Source organism: Camelus bactrianus, chromosome 9, assembly GCF_048773025.1.
Source record: "Camelus bactrianus isolate YW-2024 breed Bactrian camel chromosome 9, ASM4877302v1, whole genome shotgun sequence".
Classification (NCBI taxonomy): domain Eukaryota; kingdom Metazoa; phylum Chordata; class Mammalia; order Artiodactyla; family Camelidae; genus Camelus; species Camelus bactrianus.
The window spans coordinates 54858586-54884465 of record NC_133547.1 but is presented as its reverse complement, the minus strand read 5'-3'; the positions used below and the strand labels follow the sequence as shown (position 1 = coordinate 54884465).

The 25880-nt window shown below is 43.1% G+C and overlaps 1 protein-coding gene and 1 long non-coding RNA gene across 8 annotated transcripts in view; one reads left to right on the top strand and one right to left on the bottom strand.

Moving 5' to 3' along the window:
* Positions 1 to 3634: 3634 nt before the first annotated feature.
* LOC141578648 (uncharacterized) lies at positions 3635 to 24505 on the top strand. The gene is made up of 6 exons (XR_012509226.1): positions 3635 to 4901; positions 6882 to 7057; positions 10192 to 10282; positions 12758 to 13662; positions 20068 to 20230; positions 23076 to 24505. It is a non-coding gene; the product is annotated as an uncharacterized LOC141578648 (long non-coding RNA).
* The window catches only part of ADAMTS18 (ADAM metallopeptidase with thrombospondin type 1 motif 18), a 138762-nt gene continuing 117871 nt past the window's right edge, over positions 4990 to 25880 (bottom strand). For all 7 annotated transcript variants that reach the window (XM_074370381.1, XM_074370380.1, XM_074370379.1 and 4 more), the window contains 5 exons: positions 22958 to 23162; positions 21158 to 21343; positions 19866 to 20078; positions 12720 to 12867; positions 4990 to 7212 (listed from right to left, as the gene is read on the bottom strand). In XM_074370381.1, coding sequence (XP_074226482.1) covers positions 7097 to 7212; positions 12720 to 12867; positions 19866 to 20078; positions 21158 to 21343; positions 22958 to 23162 — 868 coding nt within the window. In that variant the 3' untranslated portion in view covers positions 4990 to 7096. The remainder of the gene's footprint in view (positions 7213 to 12719; positions 12868 to 19865; positions 20079 to 21157; positions 21344 to 22957; positions 23163 to 25880) is intronic.

Below are 25880 nucleotides of genomic sequence, written 5' to 3'. Positions count from 1 at the left end.
GATATTTTTAAAAATTGGTACTTTAATGAGATCACCTTTGTCCTACATAGAGGAAGGTGACAACATCATTATGCTGCTTCTGGTCCCAGAGTATTTCTCTGGGGAAAGGGGAACTTAATATCATAGATACCATATAAACTCAGCATTGTTTCTTATTAGGTTTCTATTTGAAACTCACTACTCATTAAAATTGTCTGAAGTCTTCAGAGTAATTGTCCATAGAAGCGTTTGCTTATCAAATGAAAAATCATATATTTTATAATACAGTAATTTTCATGCAAGTATTCTTCTCACTGTATCTGACTTTACACCTACACTTACCATTAACTCAGTGGGTAATTTTAGGGAAGGCCCTCAAATATTTGAGCCTTAGTTTCTACATTTATGAGGGAGGGAGAATAAAATGATAACTAAATTCTATCCCATTCATAATTTCCATGCATCCATTTGCAAGTGGGCTACTCTCTGCTTAATTATAATTGGGTGATTTTACTTAAACCCCCCACCTCCACATCGGCAGTCTGCAAGATCCTGATTTACATTCTGTGCTATTGCTAATAACACTGTCTAAAACCAAGTATTACCAAATGTTGAGCGGGGTGACTGTGAAAGTGAAGAACTCTTAAAAACATCTCAGGGCTCTGTGACCTTGGACCATTGCCTGATTGCTGTGTGGTTGAGTGTCCCATGTTTTCAAGAATCAGTCCCTTTAGGTCAGCAATCAGATCTGTTTCTATGCTTAGATTTCACTTTGCAGTAGTTGCTCAATAAATGTTTGTTGAAAGAATGAATATATTTTAGAAAGCAAAAATTGCAGAAAAAAAGTTTAGGCAGACAGAGATGTAACTGTATGTCAGAGAGACTTTTAGCATGAAAACAAACAGTAACCCCCATGAGAATGAACAGCTTCCCTCCTCAGCAAACCTGGCTGCAAGTGATAAAAGCTCTGGAAAGTGGGGGCATCACAACGAAGGCAGAAACCCGCTGACTATGATGACAGTTGTTCCTTTCTTGCTTTAAAAGCATGCAGATACATAAGTAGACAGTCTTGTTCATTTAAAATATCTGGAACCAATTCTTAAAAATAAAAACTTATAAATGAATAAAATTAGCCATTAAGGAAGAAAAATCAGAGGCCCAGAACAGTGCTAGCTGCTCTTCCCTCTATTATGAAAGATGTTATTTCTTTTGTCTTCTGTTGAACAAAAGCTCATGTTGACCATTTTCACTCCGTCGAGTCAGCCAGTGCATTTTGGGCAACTTAATTCATAAGGAAGTGACAGTTGGCTTAATGCATAAAAGTGATGGATTTACCGCTTGGCACCTAAGGACCAGGCAGGAAATAGGACAGAAGTCTTCATTCTGCCTTGACTCTGGATCTCAGGAATACAACTGGGTTCATGCTCTGTGGGTTTCTGTGCATGCGCAAGAAGCCCTCTGAGTGATTTGCCAATGGAGATTTCACTGGCTTCTCTCTTGTATGCCCTTTTAAACACACACACACACACACACACACACACAAACACAGCTCTTTCATGTGGGTGCTTGACTGGGAGGAGTGGCCAATTTCCCTCAAGACTGCTGTTCCACAGCCCACCAAACCCCACTATAGGCTACTGACGTGCTTGGGAACACAACCAGGAGGGTGAGCAGGGAACTGGTCCCTGCCTGTGATTCCCTTTCTTGACCCATCATTTACCATCACAAGAGCCTCCCAGATGAGACAGACACACAGAGAATGAGAATAGGCCAAGGACCCTTCAGTATTGGCTGGGTTTGGCCCAGACCCCACTGCAGAGCTGGCCTGGAAGGCGCGGTGCCAAGGGAACTGCTTTGTCTGCACAATGCAGACAGATCCAAGGCACGTCTTTGTCCTAGACCAGTGGTTCTAAAACTGGCTTGTTCAGCAGAGAAACTTGAATGCCTTTTAAAATATAAATGCCTTAGCCCCAGGTTACTTAATTAAATTTCAGGAATAAGGCCTGGGAAGTTTAGGTGTAAAATATCCTTAGGTGATGGTTAATGTGGATAATTATTTAGAAACTATGGTCCTGAGACTTACTCTAGATCCAACATGGCTTTCAAAGGGTTTAGGGCAGGGGAGAGAGGACCCCCGTCCAAGAAATGGGATACACTCAGGCCCATAGTATATGCAAGGGGAATCTGCATGGAATGGTAGACGAGCTAGGCCTTCTGCCAGTGGGGCTGCCCCCTCCTTCCTGTGCTCCACCACATGAAAGGAGAGAGCAGGCAGCAGAGAAAGAAACGTGTCTGAGCCTTGTCTCCAGCAGGAACAGCCCCTGGCTCTGGTTCACCTTCAAAGGCCATCTCCTCCAGGGCTCTGATTGTTCACACAGCGGAAGTGCCACTCTGTGTACTGCACACCAGTTTTAGAAAGTCTGTTAGCCACGGGGATGGAGGATTCAGGTCTGCCAAGTGGTCGTTGAGAGTAGCGCTTTCCAACATGGCGTTTGGGCTTTGGGCTGCAACACGAGGTCATGTCAGGTCATGTCCTAACCTGTATGGGGCAGAGGCAGCCTAAATCAGCAAGCCAAGGCGATGTAAGGAAGAAGAGAAGAGGGGTAGAGAGAAACACAAGGGCTGGGGAGAAGTGGCTTACAGGATTTCCTTTTCCCAGACATTGGTGCCCCGTTCTCATCCCACTTAGGATGCTGGGAACAATCCTTAAACCTCGTTTGTCCCTTCAACCAACCACCCATTATACAAATTACTTTTTGTTCACTGAATGACCCAGTTATGAATTCAATTGTGTCTCTTTCGAAATAGAGTTTAGGAAAACACTTAGAAATACTTGCGAGTATTTGCAAACTCTTCAGAACGTTCAGACGGGATGCTGGTTATCTGCATGGGTAGAGCAAATTGCCATTGCTTTGCAAGAGCTACACTACAAGTCACCAGCTACATTTAGAAAAACGCATTTTGGATATTGCTCCTGATGGCTTCTCTATACACAAAAATTTGTTGAACAAAATCACTTATGATTCTCACTAACTCTATCAGCATAGGTACAATTAAATGGATATAACTTGCCTTTTCTATGTATAAATATGAATTAGGATATTAGACAAAAATCTTATTGACAGAAAATTTTCTTAAGTTTAGTGCTGCTAAACTGAATATTCCTGAGGAGCTATGAATTGTTCACTTATTCTCAATGATAAATTTTTTTTAGATATGAATTCTGTAAACCAATTATAGTGACTATATTTTAATTAAAATTAATTTAAATGTTAATATTATTTAGTGGGCTTTTATTTGATTTACTCTCTATGGCAAATAAAATTGATTTTTCCATTTAGAAGTTATAAAACGTTTGCTTTTTAGACAATATTTTCTTTAGCTCACATCATTTTTATTTAAACAGACACATTTAAATTAAAACTTCAGTAGACGTGTTTTGTGCTTACAGGGAAACTCAAGATTATAGTAAATGAATGACAGAAGTTCAAGAATCACTTCCTCCTGTGGTCCTTTCTGGAGGAGGAAGGTACAACACTCTGACCCAGGGATGACTGATGAAAAGTTACTTCAGGTGTTCAGATCCTCACTCAGCATCACTGGCGACCACAGAGGTGCTGAAGACTTAAGATCTTATGGGAAAGATAAGGTAAGGCAGACCAAATGTGTATACAAATATGTATGCAGATACATATAGTACATGAGTGACCTTTTCTGGATCCCATTTAGCAATAATGGGTTCTGTGCTGGTAATTCCATAAACCATTTCTTGCATGATACCTGCTGCTGTGAGTTCATCCTTCCCTACAGTTAGCATGTGAAACCGATGCCAAGAGCAGTGCTCATCATCCTAATGGACCTGGCGTTGCAGGCTCCCCACGCTGAGGTCCTATTGCTCAGGAAACACCACCATCCCAGAGAGAAGCAGTTATTAGGGAATAAAGACACTTGGTTATGCAGCAAGTCTTTAAGTATCCTTTATTGAAAAGATAGGCTAAATGGGACTGTATGACCTCCCATCCCCGATTCCCCATCTTAAGTCATCCCAGCTCCGCCCATAATTCTTCACTGTTAAGTCATTTATTGCCAAACCCTGCAGGGCCACAGAGAGGTCTAAGGCCTCGATGGCACGTGCTCGCGCGCTCTCTCTCTCTTTCTCTCAAATCTTTCCCAGAGTGATGCAACACAGTGACAAGCCAATACCCCTTTAAGTCCGACAGACCTGGCTTTGAGTCCTGACCCATCACTCCATGACCATGTGCCTTTGGGCCAGATATGTGATCTCTCTGAATCCCAGAGCCCTCATCTGCAAAGGGAAGATGATAGTGAACTGGGCTGTGAACTGGGCCAGGGGCTGTTCCTGCTGGAGGAAGAGAGTGTCTTCCTAACTAGGATTAAATGAGATAATACATAAAAGAGGCTTAGTACAGTACCTGGCACCCACCAAACACTAGTATAGGTTGCTCTTACTAATATTTTACTACCAAAAGGTAGAAAGGTACCTTTTATTCCCCCCATCTATTCCATTTTTCATTATTAACCATAATTTCTTTTTTTGTTATGGTTGCCAAATAGCAATGATTCACTTAAAAATCCTCTTAAATATATTTTAAAGATATCTATGCATAAATTATATTTATACACATATAAGAGTGTGTATATAAATATATACACGTGTGTGTGTGTGTGTGTGTGTGTGTGTATCTCACATATGCAGGGGAAAATCCTTATATTCATGTCATTTGGATTGACTTTGCCCAATAGTTCTTCTTTTCCTCTGACGATTGAAAATTTGGAAAACCTGAGAGCAATTTGCTTTTTAATTTATTACTTAGGGTTTTTTTTTCCTTCCTCCCTCCTCTCCTTCTTTCTGCAAAAGGATCTTCAAGGAGAAAAAAAAGAGAAGACCAACTATGTATATGGTAGGTTTATCTAACTAACTTGGATGATTTCCATAAATAAATGATTACGTGACCATTAGAGTAGAAAAAAAATAACTCATTGTCTCCATCAGATGGGAAATGTCATCTATTTCATCTCAGCATTTGATGGTTTCTAATTTTCTCATACACAAAGAAGAAAAAGTATTAATACTGCCCCCCCAACCTTTTCACAACTTTCTGAGAAATCACTCTCTCAGATTCTTAATCAACATTTATACAGTTAAATCATCTTGGAAATAACTGGCTTCTTGCTAATTTATCCAAGAACTTAACAAGTTTCAAAGACAAAGAAACAGAACACTTTATTATAAAACTTATAAAATAATTAAATATTACACATATATTTTTGACTTTTCTCTATAACCCAGGGTTTTATCCAACATTTTTCCTCAGAATTAATATCACTTACTCAGAGAAGCAAGTGAGAACACATAGGAATAGGCTATTAATTAATAAATTAATTTGTCCATAAAATAATAAAATGATAATTATATAAAGAAACAAAGAACTTGCAGTTTTTCAGAGGGCACGGGGTGGAACTATTTTTTTAATGATAAAATGGCCACTACTCTAGGCCACACCATGTAGATTGAGAGACTATTCTCACCATTATTTCTCTGAGATTCCAGAATGCATGATATTAATTAGAATGGAACAAAGGATGCTCTAAATTTAACAAACCACTGTCTAGTTGGTTGTGCTGAGCTGGCAAATCCCTGTTTGAATTGAGACTTCTTAAAGCAACAAAATTGGGTTACATTCATCAAAGAAATTGAGGAACAGAGCAGGATTATGTAAGTATGCCCTTTATAACCACAGCTCAAAAAATTACAGAAGGACACAGTCTTGTAAGTTACTTTGGTTTTGGCAAAACAGTGTGGTATTTTTCCAATTGAGAACAATTTTAAGCTCATTAAGTACCTACCAACAGCAGGCTTCTGAAGACTGAAAATATCATCTGAAAGATTATAAAATACTCTTATTTGTTGAAGGCTCTTGGCATATTATGATTTATTAATATTCACATAGCGAGAAGACAGATGGATTTTCCTCTTGCCACTGTGACTTTTTCCTTGTTAACTAAATCCAAGGGCAAATTTAAACATGTCAGTTGGTAGGAAAAAACCACAAGAGGCCTTTAATTTTCCAAGCATCTCTGATATTATGTAGGGCGCATTGCACAAATAGTGGTCTCCTCTCCTTCAAAGCAGGGCTATTTTGTTATTTAGCTCCTTTTATGTTTTTAGCAGAAATGAACACCTCACCGATTCTGATTCCCGAGGAGCAGACGTGAGGCTCCTGGTTACCAGTTCGGCTAGCACCAAGAATGACGAGGTTGATAGTGTGTAGGGCAACAAAATTTGCCTTTTATATGAGTTTTGTGGGCTTTTTTTTTTTTTTCAGAGTGTGTATGTCAATTAAATGGAGATCTTAACTGGTCCATGTTGCCCTGTTTTGAAAATATTCCTTGGAACACTTTTCAAGTTGTGAATTTTAGTCTTGGAGACTCTATAAGCAGAACATATTTTAAACAAAATAACAAAACAACAACACACACACACCAAATAAACAGAACACAGAGCTTGCCAGACCAGCAGCAAGCGCAATCACGAGCACCATGTGGCGTCTGTGTAACTCCTGGTTTGGGGTGTCCACGGCTGCAGTCAAACTGAGCTCCAAGGAACAGTTAGGTAGCGTGTTCCGTCCAAACTTGATTGCTCCAAGTCTCAGTCTTTGACTTGAAGTCTTCAAGAACCTTTTCAAAACAGATGTCTTTGTCATTGAACCCTCTGAAGTTCATGGTGGGTGGGGTGGGGGTCTGTCCCCAGGTTGATGAGAGTCTCACTTTGTCAAAATTAAAATTTGTTCTATCTCATTGGGGGGTCATACTTCTTCTGTGTAACAGTGCAAATCAAAGCTGTTCTGTTTTTGTTTCTTTCTGTGTCTTTTGTAAGTCAGATTGGTCATCACTTGCCATCTTCAAGTGCTTCCGAGTACCATGTGCTTTAGGGAACTGAATAAGGAGCATGTCTGTTCTTGAGAGCGGGTTCCCCCAACGCTGCGGTCAGCTCACAAGTGGTTTGCGGTGTTCAGCTTGTGATGGAAAGCTGCCTGGTCTCTCCCAAGGATGAGAGGTAAGACCCCGGCCCTTTGGGGCTACAAGGGCACCAACATCAGCTCTTCCTCGTGCATGACTTGCAGCACTGTTTACCGTAAAATTTGTGGTTGCAGACACCGTGCTGAGGAACGAGATGACACCAGCCAAAGAAATCTACACAGGATGGGTCCTCTAAGATGAGAAAACACAGTTAGCATGTTAGGATAGGTTCTGGGCCTTTTGCTTAAGGCGAGGGTCTACAGAACAAAGACGTTGGGTTGACTTGCCTTGTGCCTCTGAGTGGCTTTTACCATTTTACATTATGACTCTGGTAGGGGAGTGGGGGGAGCAGGATTGAGACACCTCCAGGGACTGTAACCACTAACCAAATGTGAACGGGTGCGGGGAAAATGGATGTTTAGAAAATTAATCCTGATCCTCCCAAGTCACCCAGGAGCTACCACTTTGCCTCCCAGGAAGTATCCTAGAGCAGAGCATAGGGGTCCCCTGAGGGTCTCGTCAAACCACGGGTTCTGCTTCAGAAGCTCTAGGGTGAGGACTGAGATTTATTCTTCCAGCAAGCACCCCAGGGCTCCTGCTGCTGGTCCAGGCGTGTTACTCTGGGGAGCAATGAACCTAATTTATTGGGAGTCAGGACCTGGATTTAAGGCCCAGCTGCAACATTCTGTGTGGTTTCAGTAAATCTCATGGTCAATTTGCAAATAAGTGAATTTAAGTCAGCACCAGTCCTTTCTAACTTCTTTAGCTGTTTAAAGGTAACAGATGTGAGTATCTATTGGAAGCAGAACACTGAGCATCAGGATTTCTTACCCAGAAGGGCCTCAGGAGATACAGCAATGCATGAAGGTGTATGTCGGGTTTTCTCTATAAAAACATACATGCATGTTTTCTGAGTAAGGGCCCTGTCACTGTACTGGATTCTCAAGGATTTTGGACTTCACAAATATTTAGGATCTATGCTATATGTGAGTAAGTATTCTCATTCATAGCTAGGATTTTTTCCCTTTTTCTATGCAAGCCTTAGGTCGCCTTTACCCTCAACTAGTCCACAAACACAGTGCCCACGGGCACCCAATGACATCCCTTCTGAATTCACCCTTCAGTGGCTCCCCCTGTGCCCATGGCTGTGGCCTGCAAGGCTCTCAGCTCTACCCCACAGTTCCTTCCTGAAGCCTGGGTTCTTCTGCCTAAAGCCTCCTTTCACACACACAAATTTCACCCCACCCCAGCTCACAAAAGCCCCAGTGATGCTTTTAAAACAGAGGCCCATTCATGTCATGTCTCTGCCCCTACGTCTCCCACCAGGTCCCATCCACCTAGGGTGAAAGTCCTTACAATGGCTGATGAGGCCCAGGAGCTGGGTCACTTCCCCTTCATGTTCCTTAACTCTCTGCTCAAAGGTCACTTAGCAGTAAGGCCTTCTCTGACTCCTCTATATAAATGCTTGACCTCCCAGGAAGGACTCCCTCTCTTGCTTAATTTGTCTACACTGGACTTACTGGCACTCATCGTATTAGATGTTGACTTACTGTCTGGCTTCTCTCTAATCTACAAAATCTTTGAGCAGAGATTTTATCTACTTTTTTTTCATTGCTTTGTTCCTCGATACCTAGAGATTTTATCTACTTTTTTTTCATTGCTTTGTTCCTCAATACCTAGCGCCTGCCACAAAGTAGCTACTCAAGAAGTATTTGTTGAAAAGATAAATTCCCTGTACCCATCATGGCTGAAACAACCCATTCAAACCATACTACATCTCAACTTGGGTGTAAGGATGAAATGGAGTTGTTCTTTTCTTTCCAGTAAATCCTGGGTATTATTTTGGGGGTAAAGTCTAGAGAACTGACTGCCAGGTTGGTAAAGGGTATGAAAGGAAAAAGAATCTAGAATAACTATATGATTTTGACCCAAGCCTGCAGAAGAATGGAATCACGTTTACTGGACTGGGGACCTCTCTAGGCATAGAGGTGAGGTACCAGGAGACTGGCTTAGGATATGCTGTTAGAGATAGAAGCTAGACATGAGATGAAAACCCTGTTTGCCTGTATGCCTATACGTCTTCCAGTTCTATTACTTTAATATACACTTGTACAATGTCTTGTACCGCAAGCAATTAGCGTGTAACTGAGTCAACCTGAATGTACGTCTGCATCAGTATCTAGATTGTAGAGGTTATCCTACTGATGCAGCGGAAACACTGGAGGATAAAAACAGACCACTGAAACCATGGTCCTCACTGCACTGTTTATCAGCAATTACCCCTCTTGAGATAAGAATCCGATTTCAGCAGCTGTCTGCAGCTTGTGCTGTAAGCTGAACGTAAGTCAGGATGCAGACGTGAGATGTTTCACCAGGCTGTCAGTCTAGGTGCTGTGTTTGGTTATAGTTACAATGATGATTACTAGTACCTGGTTATTTGAGGTTCTGTTATGAGTCAGGTATTTTATTTATACTATTGGGGATGCCCTTGGAGTGAGCTTCACATCTTACATGCAAACAACTGAAAAACATTATTGGCTCAGTCTTTGAAAGACATCCAGCATCCAGCTGTCTCCACTACTGCCACTGCCTCAGCGGAATCTCGTGCCCTCGCTGGACTGCTGGAGCTGCCTCCTGGCAGAGTAGACAAGTCCTCATTCTGTCCCAGGTCCCCTGCCCTCTTCTCAGCATCACTGCCAGTGATCCTCCCATGAGTCAGATCATACTGTGCCTCTGGCTCCAGGTTCTCTGTTACCTTCCATCTCACCCAGAGCTACATCCCAGTGACTGACAAGACCTCCAGGACCACTTTTAGCTCATCACCTAACTCCTCTTCACTGTATCCAACCTACTGCAGCTGTCTTGCTCTCTTTCCTTGATCAGATTCACATATTCCTGCCCCAGGGCCTTTGCATTTGCTGTTCCTTCTGCCACGAACACTCTCCTCTTAGATACATACATAGCTCACCTCCCTCTATGTCATCTTTAAGTCTCTGTATAAATATCACATCATCAAAGTGGCCTTGCCTGACTATTCTATCTAACCTGGTATTCCCACCTCTTCCTCACCCCCAGTTATTTTCTTTCCATGTACTCTTCTTCAGTTTTACTTTCTGCTACTTTGTCATCTGACATTGTGTATTTATTGGTTGGTTTGTTGTCTGTTTCCAGACATAAGGGTGAAACTTTGGAGACAGAACCATGAAAAAAATGGACAATCAGACACCAGAACAGTCTCTGGTTCTCAGTAAGCACTAAACTGGTAAGTGTTGAGGTAATTCGGTTCTTATTTAACTCTGAATAATCTTTTAAGGTAAGCATGATTTCTCTATTTTATACTTAGCTTAGAAAGTTTAAAAGCTTGCCTGTGTTCACACATTAAGTGGCAGAATGTGGACTTAAATCCATTTTTATGACTTTAGAGTCCTTCCTCCTTCCAATGTACAAGGCTGCCCCCCCATCCCCTTCCCGACCAGCAGGGGTGAGGTTCCTCAAGGAGCAGCTTGTTAGGACTGTGTGTATAGTCACCTCCAACTTCATCCCGCTAGTCTGCAGTCCAGGCATCTTCCAGACTCTGTTATCAGTTATGGGGTTGTGACTGACAAGGGCTGCCCTCTTTTCTGAATAAGGTTTACACACAAAATGCATGTAATACCCAGTCCTAGGGATGGTCCCCAAAGTGGAGATCCAGTGAAGCCATCTCGGTAAAGCATCCCACAGTGATGGTGGTATAGAGTGAATGCCCTAGGCAGGCACACTGATGGGAGTGTCGGGGACAGCACACCCGCTTGGCTGTGCTGGAAGACAGGATGTTGCCCATCTGGGCAGAACCATCTTCTCTACGGTCCAGTCTGAGTTACTGCAATGCCCTCACAGTGTCTAGCAGAGTGCCTGGCCCATCGCGGGGGTCTCAGAGATTTGAAGAATTGAAATTTCCTCCTTGCATCACCACGGGTGTGCTTATTGCCTATTTGTATTTCCTGAGAACCCTCAGCCAGAAAATACAGTCAGCTCACTTCCACCAGGGGGCATCCTGCCGGTGACATAGGAGGGAAGACTGCCACGCAGCAGTGTGTGCGGGCCAGCCTCCCTAGCTTTGGGATGGGAAAGGGAGAACTGAGAGGAAATCTCAGACTTCATGAAACTCTAGGCCAAATGTTTGACCAGAAGGTAATACCTGGGCTTTATTCCTCTTTGTAAAAGGAGACGTGACTCAGTTAAGAGGCAGGGAGAGAAGTCCCTCTTCTAAAAAGCCTTTCCCCACGTCCTGCTCTCTCCCGCCACCCCTGCAAATCAGAAGTGACCGCCGTTCCAACACTGGTGACACTTCACCTCTTCTATTTGCTGCTGTGTCTTCCTCCTCCTTTGAGACACTGAGCTCCCTGAAGCTTAAGAACAGGGCTCTGCCTTATTCTTTTGTCCCTAGGAGAATGCTAAAAAGAGCAGTACTTAACCCACAGTGTTTCACTGATTCATACACTCCTGCATTTGTTCATTTAACATGTTGAGCAGCTGCTGTGCACCAGGTGTGGTGCAGCTGCTGGGTGCACAAAATAATAAACAGCAGCCATGGCCGCCCTCACGTGCCTCCTGGCACCACCTCACACTCGTGCCCAGGAAATGGGCACTGCTGAGCGGTCCTCGTGATTGGCCACTGGCCTTTATCTGTGGCCTTCCACACTAAGTCTTTTTGTGCGTTCATCTGTGGCCATCTGACTAAAGGGTGGAAATTTTAAAAATCACCGATGGTGAGGAGAGGAGGCGGCGGTCTGGGAGTACGTGCCCACTTGCTTCCTCCCCTGTAAGATTTTGCTGAGAAAGGCTGCCAGCATTGCCGCGGAGGTGACCTGGCTGACCAGCTGCTAGATTACTAGTTGTCTTAACCTGTGCAAACCTCAAAAAAGAAAGAAGGAAAAGCAGAGGAGAGAAAACGGATGCCTGGAGCTAAGGCTATAACGAGATACACATCAGTTTAGAGATGGGAAGTGACTTGGACCGTGGGCAGCACGTGAGTCACAGGCCTAGGCCTGATTCACCATAAATTGGAAGTTTTTGAAAAGCTGGGATTGGATAAAAAGAAAACTCAGCAGGTACATGATGGAAAATGATTCTCTGGCACAAGAAATATTTCCTGGTGTTCATCAGATCACTTTAAAATAAATCAGATTAGGTTCACTCCGATAATTGAGTTTCCCACCAGCACTCACTGCACTTCATTTGAACTAACCTGAACTAGGAGCGCACTTAAGGTGCGGTCCCAGGGCAACGCGCACTCACTGTGACTGTAATTTATCTGTCACCTCAATTAAAATGTGAGCTCTTTGAGGGCAATTCTTGTTTACTCTTACATTCCCACAGACTAGCTTAATCTCTGGCACATGGGGGTAACTTTGTTTGACTTAAATTTAATTTAAAACAAGGGTCTTGCAAGATTACCATCTCCCCCTTTCAAAGTAAGAATTAATGGCTAAACAGCCTTATTGTAGAATTAAATGTTGATGAATATCCATGCAAACAAGATCATTTTGAGCAGGAACTGCCCTGGATTTGTGCCTATACTGCTCCAAGGAGCACTGTTCACATAGACTGATGTGAATGGCGCCCCCTAGAGTTGTGCAATGCATAAGCTGCACAATCCAATCAGGAGGTTAATGAAAAACAGAAGAGCAGTAAAACTGCTGGCGCGTGGGGCCCTTTACCTCTCTTTTCAGGAGCTGGACAAAAGTTTGTGTTACAGGCCCGGAGCACTGGAGGTTTCTGACGGAGCAAACAACTTGAGGAAGGTCGGCCCTGCTGAACACAGTGGACTGATCGGGTCTGGACACCTCCTCCACAGGTCACCGTGCACTGCAGAAGAGGGAAACGAGGAAGGAGTGAGCAACACTCAGCTGGATGGTGTCCTTTCTGCTGTCAGTGACATCAGATGAAAGGAATCCCATGCTTCGTGACTTTTCCAAGATAACTGTCGATAAAACAGGGCTTGTCCAGAGCCAGGCACACATGCTTGCAGGCCACTGAGTCTCTCCTAACATGTGGGAGCCATCTGATCTGATTAGAAGGGTCTTAAGCAAATGCAATCTATCTCCCCAAAAGTTTGTGTCTCCCAGTTAAGTGACTGATAAAGAAGAGAGCTTCCAGAAATTCAGAAGCTGCCATAAGAATGCAGAAACACATACAGACACATCTAGGCAATTCATCACAGTATTTAAAGAACTCCAGGCAATCTCTGCAGATGCAGGAGTGAAGGGGATAGTTCAAAACTTGGACAGCAAAAGAAATGATACTCCAAGGCAGCTTTGGAATCATGCCCTCGGTGCCCAGCCAAATTCTGGTTTAGCATGGTGGACATGGTGCTTCCTAGAAGTCGATTATTTCACTGTCCAGCTAAATTTTAAAAAAGATGACTAACAAAGACTGTCAACTGATTTCTTCCAGACACACATATCAAGATATTTCCTAATGAAAGGATAAACAAGAAAATATCATAGAAAAGATAGCCCTTTAAATTGATTTTTGTATGTGTTTCACTTTAAAAAGTTCACTGCCTTATCCTTATTTTTCTTGTTTTATTGTGGACAGGGGAGGACACCACCACCTGGACTGGAATTTGGGAGGAAAAAATACACTGCGCTGAAAAAGAGTGTGAGTTTTGCAGTTAGCCCAAATACAAATATAGCTGCATGATTGTTATCCAATCATCTAAACCAAAGGTTGGCAAACTGTTTCTGTAAATAGCAAGATAGTATTTTTATTGGGGTATAGTTGATTTATAATATTATATAAGTCTCAGGTGTACAACATAGTGATTCAAAATTTTTACAGATTATATTCCATTTATAGTATTATAAAATATTAGTTATATCGCCTGTGCTGTATGATATATCCTTGTAGTTTATTTATTTTATATATAGTTGTATGTACCTCTTAATGCCCCCTCTCCTTTTCCTACTGGTAACTACTAGTTTGTTCTCTATAATTTTTGTATTCCACATATAAGTGGTAACATACAACATTTATCTTTCTCTGTCTGACTTATTTTACTATGCATAATATCCTCCAGGTCCATTGATGTTGTTGCACATGGCAAAATTCCACTTTTTATGGCTGAGTAGTGTTCCACTGTATATATGTATCACATCTTCTTTATTCAGGCACCTGTTGAAGGACACTTAGGTTGCTTCCATATCTTGGCTATTGTAAATAATGCCCCTATAAACACTGGGTTGCATTTATCTTTTCAAATTAGTGTTTTTATGTTTTTTGGATATATACCCAGGAGTGGCCTTGCTGGGTCATAAAGTAATTCTAGTTTTAGTTTTTTGAGGGGCTTCCATACTGTTCCCCACAGGGTCTGCACCAATTTACATTCCCACCAACAGTGTACAGGGGTACCCTTTTCTCCATTTCCTCACCAATACTTGCTATCTGTGGTATTTTCAGTGATAGCCATACTGAGAGGTAGGAGCTGATACTGTGGTTTTGATTTCTCTGATGATTAGTGATGCTGAGCATCTTTTCATGGTCTTTTTGCTCATGTGTATGTCTTTGGAAAAATGTCTATTCAGTTCTACTGCCCATTTTTTGACTGGGTTGTTTGTCTTTTGATATTGAGTTATATGAGCTGTTTATGTATTTTGGATATTATCCCCTTATCAGTCGTATTATTTGCAAATATTTTCTCCCATTCAGTAGGCTGTCTTTTCATTTTGTCAGTGGTTTCATTTGCTGTGAAAAATCTTTTAAGTTTAATGAGATCCAATTCATTTAGTTTTGCTTTAGTTTCCTTTGCCTTAGAAGGCAGATCCAGAAAAAGTATTGCTACAATTTATGTTAAAGTATGTGCTACATAAGTTTTCTTCTAGGAGTTTTGTGGGTTTTGGTCTTACATTTAGGTCGTGACTCCATTTTGAATTTATTTTTGTATGTGGTGTGAGAAAATGTTCTAATTTCATTTTTTTTACATAGAGCTATTTTGTTTTCCCAGTACCACTTATTTAAGAGACTATTTTCTCCACTGTATATTCTTGCCTCTGTCATAGACTAATTGACCATAAGTGCATGGGATTAATTCTGGACTCTATTCTGTTCCATTGATCTATGTGCCTGTTTCTGTGCCAGTACCACACTGTTGTTAGCTTTGTAGAATAGTCTCAAGTCAGGGAGCATGACTTCCAGCTCTTTTCTTCTTTCTTAAGATTGTTTTAGCTATTTGGGGTCTTTTGTGTTTCCATACAAATTTTAAGATTATTTGTTCTAGTTCTGTGAAAAATGGTATTGGTATTTTGATAGGGATTGCAGTGAATCTGTAAATTGTTTTGGGTAGTATGGCCATTTTACCAATATCAGTTCTTCCAATCCATGAACACAGTGTATCTTTCCACCGGTGTTGTCTTCAATTTCTTTCCTCAGTGTCTTACAGTTTTCCAAGTATAGGTCTTCTACCTCCATTCTATGTCTTTTGTTTTTAATTTAATTTTTGGGAGGAGGAAGTAATTAGATTTATTTTTATTATTACTTTTAATGGAGGTACAGGGGATTGAACCCAGGACCTCATGCATGCTAAGCATGCACTTTACCACTGAGCTATACCCTCCGCCCCCATGTCTTTTGATTGGCGCATTTAGTCTATCTACATTGAAATTAATTATGAATAGGTATGTACTTACTGCCATTTTAAAAATTGTTTTTGTAGTTTTTTGTTTCTTTTCGTTCTCTTCCCTGTGATTTGCTGATTACCTACAGTGTTATGTTTAAATTCCTTTCTCTTTTTTGCATGGATCTATTATAGATTTTTAGCATATATAGGATTTTTTAAGTTGCTACTCTCAATTTTAATGGCATTTTATAATCCTACATTTTTACTTCCCCCCAAGTTTTTGAAATTGTACTTTATATCTGTTTTGTGTATCCCTTAATTGCTTATTGTGGATATAGCTGATTTTACTGCTTGAGTCTTTTAACTTTGTTAGCTTTGTATATGATTGATTTATTACTTTTACTGAATATTTGCCTTTACCTGTATAATTTTTTCCTTTCATATTTTTCAGTTTTTCTATTTGTGGCCTTTTCTTTTTCACTTAGAGAAGTCCCTTTAATATTTCTCATAAATCTGGCTTGATGGTACTGAACTCTTAGTTTCTGCTTGTCTTTAAAACTTTTTCTTTCTCTGTCAAATCTGAATGAGAGCCTTGCTGGGTAGAGTATTCTTGGGTGTAGGTTTTTCCCTTTCATCACCATGACACTTCCTTCTGACCAGCAGAGTTTCTGCTGAGAGGCCAGCTGAGAGTGCCTTTGTATGAAACCTGGTGCTCTTCCCTTGTTGCTTTTAATATTCTCTTATCTTTAATTTTTGTCATTTAATTACAGTGTGTCTTGGTGTGGTCCTCTCTGGGTTGATCCTGTTTGGGACTCTCTGTGCTTCCTGGACTTGGATGTCTTCTCCTGGGACCCCTATAATGTGAATGTTAGTATGCTGATGTTAATCCAAGGGTCTCTTAAACTGTCTTCATCTCTTCTTCTTCTTTTTTCCTTTTCCGGTTTCAGTGTTTTCCACTACTGTTGTCTTCCGGCCCATTGATCCATTCCTCTGTATCAGTCTACCGTTGACCCCTTCTAGCAAGCTTATTTTTCAATTGAAGTACAGCTGATGTACAATATTATATAAGGTGTACAACATAGTGATTCACCATTCCTTCTAGCGTATTCTTCAGTTCAGTGATTGTATTCATCATCTGTTTGGTGGTTCTTCATAAAAACCTTCTAACTTCTTGCTCTGTGTGTCCATTCTTCTCCCAAGTTTTCTGATCATCTTTACAGTCATTACCTCATGCCTGTCTCCACTTCAATTACTTCTTCTGGGGTTTTATCTTGTACCTTTGTTTGGAACATGTTCCTCTGTTACCTCATTTTGCTTAATTTGCTGTATGTATTTTCAGGTATCTCAAGGGCTGGTTACATTTCCTGGCCTTGCAAAAGTGGCCTTTTGTAGGTGACATCTTAGGTGTCCCAGCAGCGCACTGCCCTCTGCTCCTCAGAGCTATATGCTCTAGGACTTACCCCTGTGAGGGCTGCTGGGGGGGGGGGTCCTTCTGTTGTGATAGCTGGCTACTGTGGGTGCTCTGACAGGTGCAGCTGGCCTCTGGTTCAGTTGGCTGCCAGGCCCTCCCTCGTGCAGAGGCTGCTGGCCACTTGTTGGTGGGTCTGGGTCAGGGTCAGAAGGTGGCTAGCTGGGGGACCCTAGGACTAGCACTGGCTTGCTGGTGGGTAGGATCAGAGTCCAAGAGATCCCAGGGCTGATGCCCACCTACCAGTGCACGCAGCCAGGTCCTGGCCCAGGGGCAGGCAGAGTCGGGTCTGGCTGTAGGTCCCAGAAGTCCCAGAGGTGTCAGACCACTGGTAGGTGGGCTGGATCCTGTCCTGGAAGGCTGCAGGGCTGCGGTTGTCCTGAGGCTGGTATCCACATTCTGGTGCCCGAGGGTAAAGCAGGATCACTTACAGAGGATTCTGAGGCCGGTGCCTGCCGGTCCTGGGATCTGCGGGTTCAGAGCTCTAGTGCCCGTGCACTGGTGCAGGGGGCATTGTCCCCACCCAGTTACTTACTTGGCCTGCCATTCCTAGTACTGGTGCCTTCAGGCTGCTGGGCAGGGCTGGGTTGCTAGGCTAATGAGCTAGAGGAAGTACTCCAAAGTGGCACTTGCCAGTACCAGTGTCCCTGTGGTAGAATGAGCTCCCCAAAGTGGCTGCCACCAGTGGCTATGTCCCCAGGGTGAGCTCTGTTGCCTCCTTTAACTCTAGGAGACTGTCTAGGTCTCACCCAGGCTCCTTTCAAATTACTGCTTCTTCCCTGGGTCTCAGAGCTTGTGAGATTTTGTGCACAGCCTTTGAAAGTGGTGTCTGTTTTCCCACAGCCCTTTGAAACTCCTGAAAGTAAGCTCCACGGGCCTTCAAAGCCAAATATTCTGAAGGCTCGTCTTCATGGCACAGGACCCTGATGGGGGGGCTCGGACCCCTTGCTCCTTGGGGAGAAGCTATGCAGCTGTAATTACTCTCCCATTTCTGAATGGCCCACCCAGGGGTGTTCCATAACTCCGCCACTCCTACGTGGCACGTTGTGGTTCCTTCTTTTTATCTTTAGTTGTAGATGATCTTTTCTGGTAGGTTACGGTCTTTGTTAGTCATCAACAGTGGTCGTGTACATGGTGTAACTGTGGTGTGCGCATGAGAGGAGGTGAGCGCGCACCCCGCCATCTGGGGAACTCGCCTCTCACCATAGTAAATATGCTAGGCTTGATGGGCCTTGGGATCTGGTCGCAGTTCCTCACCTCTGCCTTTGCAGCACTCAAGCAGTCATGGACAGCACAGAAACAAATGAGCATGGCTGTGTCCTAATAAAAGTTTGTTCACAAAAAAACAGGCAGCAGTTGGAGGAGATTTGGCCCACTAGAAATTACTTGCTGGTCCCTGATCCAAAGAATCTTACATAAATCAATTTTCAGATCTGTTAAGTGAGTAAAATAATAATAATTAAAAAAAAACTCCATAGCAATGGGCATAGCACCTACTATAGTGCTGAGCCAACTAGAGATATGCAGTCATTCCAGTTCCTCCATGTTTTAGTTCCCAGAGCCTCCCCAAGACACACACACATACTTATTATACATTTGTGTTCACACCCCAGCCCGCCCAGCCGTGTTTCACGGTGAGGTGGGCAGCACCTCTCAAGCCAGGAGAGTTCTTTGAAGAGCTCTGCAACACCTCGTGGTTGGAGCACTAAGAGGACCGAAACAGCTTCTGATTCCTGAGGATGTACTGTTCTCTGAGACTTAGCATCACACACCAATCTTAGCCTGTTAAGAACCAAACCAATGTGTCTACAGGGTCCTCTCCATCTTTTGAAACAGTGTCCCTAACATCTGAGTTTAAAAGCTCGGTATCCGTGGCTGAACTGCTTACCTCTCTGAGCTTTAACCTGCCTCATCCCCAAAATAGCGACAGTAATACCCACTAATAAGAGCGTTTCCAGGGTGAAATGAGGGGATAGAGGATGAACGTGGAGTACGTAGCATAGTACATAGTAATGGTTTGACAAATGTTAGCTATTATATTCTTCAGAAACGGGACGTAAAAACCAAACACACAGAAAACAAACTATGGTTACCAAAGGGGAAAGGGTGGGGAAGGGATAAATTAGGAGTTTGGGATTAACAGATGCTCACTACTGTATATAAAATAGGTAAACAACAAGGACCTACTGTATAGCACAGGGACCTACATATTCAATATAATAACATTTAATGGAAAAGAACCTGAAAAAAATATATGTACAACTGCATGGCGTTGCTGTACACCTGAAACTAACGTAAATCAACTACACTTCAATAGAAATAAAATTTTTAAAAATTTAAAAAATAAAATGGAAACAGTAAAAAAGAAAAGACAATGAGTAAAGACTCTGAGCAGCATTTCTAACATACAGAAGATGCCAGTGGTGGGTTTAATAGCAACGACTGTGAACGTTAGTACTACCTGACAGCCTGTGACTGAGTGTGTTCCATTGTCTTATTTACTTATGGAAAAGAAAACAAAAAAACAACAACAAAAACCCCACTAGCTCTGCAAGGTATTATCATCTCAGGTTTTTGGATGTGAAAATGGAGGCTCCCAGATGATGTAACCTGCCCAGGGCCACGCAGGTGGTGGAGCTGGCCGAGGGCAGGCCCTTTGCTTGCTACGTTTGGACGGCTAACAGCAGCAGTTGTGAACGGCCTCTCCTTTGTTTTGTTTTTTTTTTTTTTTTTTGGCTCTCACTTAAGTATAACCCCCAACCCCCGTCTGTGTGCGCTCACCTGTTGCCATGGCGACGAATACCACCCGGCCGCCATATTGTACGCGGGTCGGGCTGGACACGCCCCTCGGTTGCAGGTCTCTTCCAAGTCCAGGTTTGGTTTCTTAATGTTGCGGCACCTTCGCTCAGGAAAAGTTATCAGCTTGCCCTGGAAGGCCTTCTCGCTGCATTTCATTTCCCTCTTCCTCACGCCCAAACCACAGGTCGAGGAGCACTAGGGGCCAAGAAAGAAGGCATCAGCAAGCACTTTGCACCGTTCTGACGGAAGGATGTACCACCCAGTGAATTTAGAGGGAGGGGACAACGGCAGGTCAACCACAGGCACAGAAGGATCCTGAAAATACAGCACCATCCCTTGTGCTACAGGTAAGGAAACCAAAGGCCAGAGAATTGGAGTCACTTTCCCAAAGTCACAAAGCTCACCGGCACCATAAAACAAAAGGAGGCCCCGCCTAGCAGGACCACCAGATGCCACGTGGATGTGAGTGAGACACAGTCGGAGAGAAAGTCAAGACCAACAGACGATGTGATCTGCATCTCTGTGTAGTGTTTGTTTGAATGTCCACATTTGGGTTCAACAGCTGTGGGTCCAGTCTACCTGAAGCCTCGGGAGCTGGGAGTCTGTGCCAAGGAGGCAGGGCCACTGAGTGGGAGGAAACACTGCATAACCTACAGTTGTCCTTCATTTTTACCCTGCCTCTCTCTGGGGCTGAGATAAAACGTGTTGCTGTGATACGGCAGGAAAAACAAAAAGAGAAAGAGGACAGAGGCTGATGAAATAAGTATATGAAAACCTGTTCTGGTTTTAAGTATTTTGAAGAGTATTATGGGATACTACGTGGGGCCTGGATGAACAGAAGCAATCAGTAGGCACTGGCGTCAGTGTAACTTGTCATGATGAAGGATGACACTGAGCTTCATCGTTGCAGCAGCTCTCTGAGGGAGATGCAAGGTCAGTTCCATTGTACCAATGCGGAAAGCGAGGCTTAGCCTAAGGTCACACACATAACGCTGAAGGCTGCGTTCAAAGTGGCTAAGTCTGATTCCAGCCCAAGCCTTTAGCCATTGGGTTATAATGTCTCTTAAGGAAAGTGAGGCGAGAGAGGTGGACGTATTGCCCTGTCAGTGCGATGAGTACTTATCAGTATCTGATGAAGAAGTCAGGAGGGGAAGCGTGCATAAGGAGTAGGCAGCTAGGATGAGTGTGGAACAAGAAAGGAGCGTTGAGCGCCGCGATGCTGGTGGGTGATTTGAGCATTTCCAAAAAACCCAGTGGTAAATCTAAACTCGTACCTCACTCCACGAGGAGACGACCCACTGGAGCCGGCTGTTCTTGGGGCATCGCCCCAGGACGCAGCCCTCCTGCGATTCTGGTCTCGGGGTGCTGGCGCACAGGCTCTCCGGGACGCCCTCTGCTGCGGCAGTGCTTTTACACAGGACGTCACGTTTCCTCACCCCTCGCCCACAGGTTTTAGAGCACTTGAGATTAAAAAAAAAAAAGTCATTTACACGCTAGTCTCAAAGGACTGTCTTCAAGGTGAATGACGTGTTTGCAAAGCTATTTTTAAGCACTAGAACCAAATGCTCAATGAAAGCCCTCGCAGCCAGCAGGAGAAAGTGTTCCTCCATCCAGAGACCCTAAGTGCGGACGGCCGTTCTCTTCCTACATTCTCAATGCTTGGGGGCCGCTGCGTTGCCCCAGGTCTGAAGATGGGTTTTTTTTTTCTAACAGAAATTTACTAAACTAGCTACTCTGTCTTGCACCAGAACTGTGAATAATGGCAAATAATGTCCTTGCTTTCAGATTTTTGGTTCAAAACCTGCCCAAGATCACTTTGAAGACTTTGGCTCTAGGCTGGGATTGGCCCACCACACACATTTGACTTAAACGGCCCTTTGAAGTCTCCTCTTATAAATTTTAACTCCTGATTGCAAAGAAAGAGGCCAGCCTGAACACCGTACACTACTTAGACTTACCCTCCATTATAAATGAATATATCCCTTCATTTTAAGGTACACCTAAGCATACTCAAAGCTATTCTTGTCCACTTTTAGAACCTTATTCCTCTATCAGGTACAGTTGTAACATTTTCTTTAAATCCCATAATATCCTATAATTGAAAAACAAACAAAAGCCTTATTCTGAGCACTGTTGGCGACGGAGCAGTGAGTGCAGTGCTGAACTTTATCAGAAATCAGTGCTTTCCAGGAGACGAGGTGCCCTATGGGGAAACTTGGTAGAAATGTGGTCAGGGGCTGCTACCTGGCTTCATATTTCAGGTGATGAAACCTCTGTGTTCTTTTGTTTGCTTTTTTTCTTTTTAATTAACCCCTAAAATGGGCTTGCCATCCATAGCTTAGCAGAGGCTGGGCTCTCACCCACAAGGATGCCGTGTACCAGGGTTCTCACACATTTTGGACCAGATAATTTTTTGGAGCTGGACTTTTTAAAAATAGTATCTTGTGCATTGTAGGATGTTTATTTCTACCAACGGGTTCCAGAAGCACCATCCTCCTAACTTGTGATCATCAAAAATGGCTTCCTTGCCAAACCGCCCCCAGTGGAGAGCCTCTGAGCTGTGAGCGGCAGGCGGTTCTAGGACGCTTCCTGCTTCTTGAGTTTGTACCTTTCATTGGGAGTTTGTGGCCAGAGCCAACTTTACGGCCAACTCCTCCTGGAATTCCTCTAACTGCACCTCTTCACTGAAGCAAGAGTTCAGTATCCTTTCTATGCCTCATTCTTGGTATTTGCCATTTGCTTTGGTGAATTCAGTAGCCAGTTTCACCTGCCAATCCTCCAACACTCAACTCCTGTCTCTCTGTCCTCCCTAGTCCAGCCTCAATGGCCTCCACACTCTAATTTCTTGACTTCAAAGGATTCTAAGCTGTTGTACAGGGGTTCACATTTCAGGCTGCGCAAGCATCACTAAAAATGCTAATTAAAACGCCCCATCACATTAACCCAGAGTGATTCCCAAGAAGGGGTGAACAGCTGAGGGCCTCTTGGGGGAGCAAAGGACACCACCTATATTTTTGTCACCTTCCTTTTCCATGGGGAATGAGACCAATGACTCACAAGTCTTTCCCACTTACCTGAGACCAGGGCCCAAGGCTCCATTCTGGAGGGCAGGCGTGGTTGTTGCAGACTTGAACCTGAGTGGGTGTGCTCACCGGGCAGAGAGAATGTAACACGGCTTCCTCCTTTTGGAAGGGCTTCTTCTGGACACACTGGATCTTCCGGCTCTGCTGGCCCCCCGCACAGGACCTGCTGCACACCGTCCACTCGCCTGGCTTCCAGCTTCCAGTGAAAGACAAAAATCACTTTCAATGAACCTGGGACTTTGAAGCATCACTTCCAAAGCGGTTACTGTGAAAGGTGAACCACCTGATGAAAGCCTTCAATCCACTGTAGAACCAATCAGGGTGACTCATACTGATTGTCCTTTTGTAGATTCTGAAGCCTACACCTAGGTGGTCCATCTGTAGGGAATCACATTTAATCGTCACATAGTTCTGGGGAAAAATACATTCCCACCCTCTCTGTAGGGGAATAAACACGTGCCATTTGGAAATCTGAGCAATTCATTCATTCAGCCAGATTTACTAGGATCTTTACCCTGTGCCAGCGACTCTCCTGAGCATTAGGGTTGGAAAAAGTGAATGAAGCAATGTTCTTCCTAATAAGGAGCCTATGGAAGAGGTGGATATGCAAAGAAAGACGGTATTTTATAACTGCAAAGTACAATAACAAGATTAATGAAACATCACTGAGGGAGGGAGGGAGAAAGAGGGGCACATTCAGAGAGGGTCTTACAAAGAATACTTCTAAGTGGGCAGTTCCCCTCAATGCTTTTTCTGGTTAGCCTTAAAATTTACTGATATTAGAGCTAGAACCCTGAGTTCTTTAAAGATTTCAAGGTCACTTTTTTCACAGCTCTCCGAGAGCTGGTGTTTAGTGAAGAGTGATCAAGTGTAACTATAAATCGTTTCCAACAACTGCTTTTACTTAATTAAAATTCTATGATTTGAAAGCTGCATATAACAAAGATCCACCAGACATGATCACAATACATTTCAGTCCAAGCAGCCATGTCAAAAACTGATCTTGGTTTATAAATATTCTAAGGATCATTTTAAGATGTAAAATATCACTAAGACCAAATGTGTTTCTGTTGCACTTTTGCATTTTTGCACTTTCCTAGTCCTTTTTTTCACTGGTTTCCCCGTAAGCCTGATGCATGAGGTTAAAGACCTTTCCTTTAGCCCAGAGAACTGAGTAATGAATTGTAGGATTACATGTGTTCTAAAACCTTGCATGTCCGTGTTATCTTATTTAAAGAAAAGATGACATCAAATAAAATAATTTCTCATATTTGTACAAGATGAAAACATGTATGTTATTATGAAATTACGAGTTTCAACATTAGCCTATAAAGATGGCATTTTTATCTACTAAATTCAAGTTTCTTTTCTTTATGTGGCAAATATGATGAATCTGTATAAGTGCTAGGGAAAGCATAACACAGGTAGACTTTCTGTGTGACATGCATGGTTCTCCACACTCAGGCCCCAGGGTCGCCGTCCATCCAGCCTCCTTCCCCATCCACCCCCACCTCAGATGCCTCCATGGTCCATTTGCTCCCTCATTGCTTTTTACACACAGCATTTTTATAGCACGTATCTCACTGCATCTCAGTTATTTCTTGACACGTCCACCTCTTCCATTCGATGGTGGGTTCACTCATGGCAGGAACTATAAGTTATTCATCTCCACCTCCCAGGTCTGAGCTCAGGACGTGGCGTCCGGTGAGGGCACATAACACGGTCATTACATGGGAAAATAACGGAGTTAGGTCAGATGCATACCTTTGCCCTTAGAACTCTAATCGGCTAACTCCCTATTTCTGGTATATCCCTGGAGAAGAACAGTCCCTGCATTATTCAGCAGGAAATACTGAGATAAATAAGAGGGTGGCAAAAAGGGGAAAGAAGCAAAAGATCCTGCCATCAGCACTCCAACCCTGCAGAGCCAAGGAGCTGTTGCGTTTTTAAATTGCCGGCAAACTTGTTACTGCACAGATCATTTCTATGTAGTCATCAGGGAAGATCCAGGAGTGAAGCAGGGCCAATGCCCTCTCCCTCTTCATGGATGTACATATGAATGGGGTCCCTGTCTTTGCTTGGCCGAGCTAACCAACGATGGAAAAGAGGCTTAACGTAAGACGGTATCAGCTTGCCATTCACATGTACTGACAATCCCCACACGTACACACACACACACACACACACACACACACGCACACACCATCTAAAGGAGAAATTACTCCACGAGGGTCAATAACACTGTCTGGTGATCAGGTCTTAGAGCCATGGGATATTTTTAGAACCAGACATTTCTTAGCAAAAGGCAGAAATCCCTGGAAGCCCCCCAAGTTTCTTTCTCCTTTTTGTGTTCAGGATCCAGCTGGTTCCAAATTCTAAGAGGAAAAACTGGGTTGACAGTTGGGCACAGGGGATCGGTGGGTAGCTGCTGCCCCAGACAATTACGATAAACATACTATTTACAAGGAAAAAAATGCGTAGCTCTATAAAAGATGGTGCAATATTATCACATCACCACAAAGCAAACACTACTTATTAAGATGATCTGAAACATTAGTGAACACAACATTTCTTTAGAAGAAACTGTCAGCTCTATAAATACATTTGGCAGAAGACAAGTCCCACAAGAAGAGACTTCATTTGGCTGGGAAGATTACTTAAAATTAGTGTTCAAACAATAGCGTGGCTAAAAAGCAATCCAAAAGCAAACCCACTGAACTCCTCCTAGGGTCTCCTCATCAAAAATGGGGTTACCACTTGGCCTCTACTCCGTTCTTTTTCCTTGGGTCTTGCTACTGTGTAATCTGCACTTGGGGTTTCATGGGTTGCATGGTATTATGACTTTTAAATTCTTGGATGACTACATAAAAGCATACAACCACATAGAAATTTAATGACTATAGGATTCTGTGTT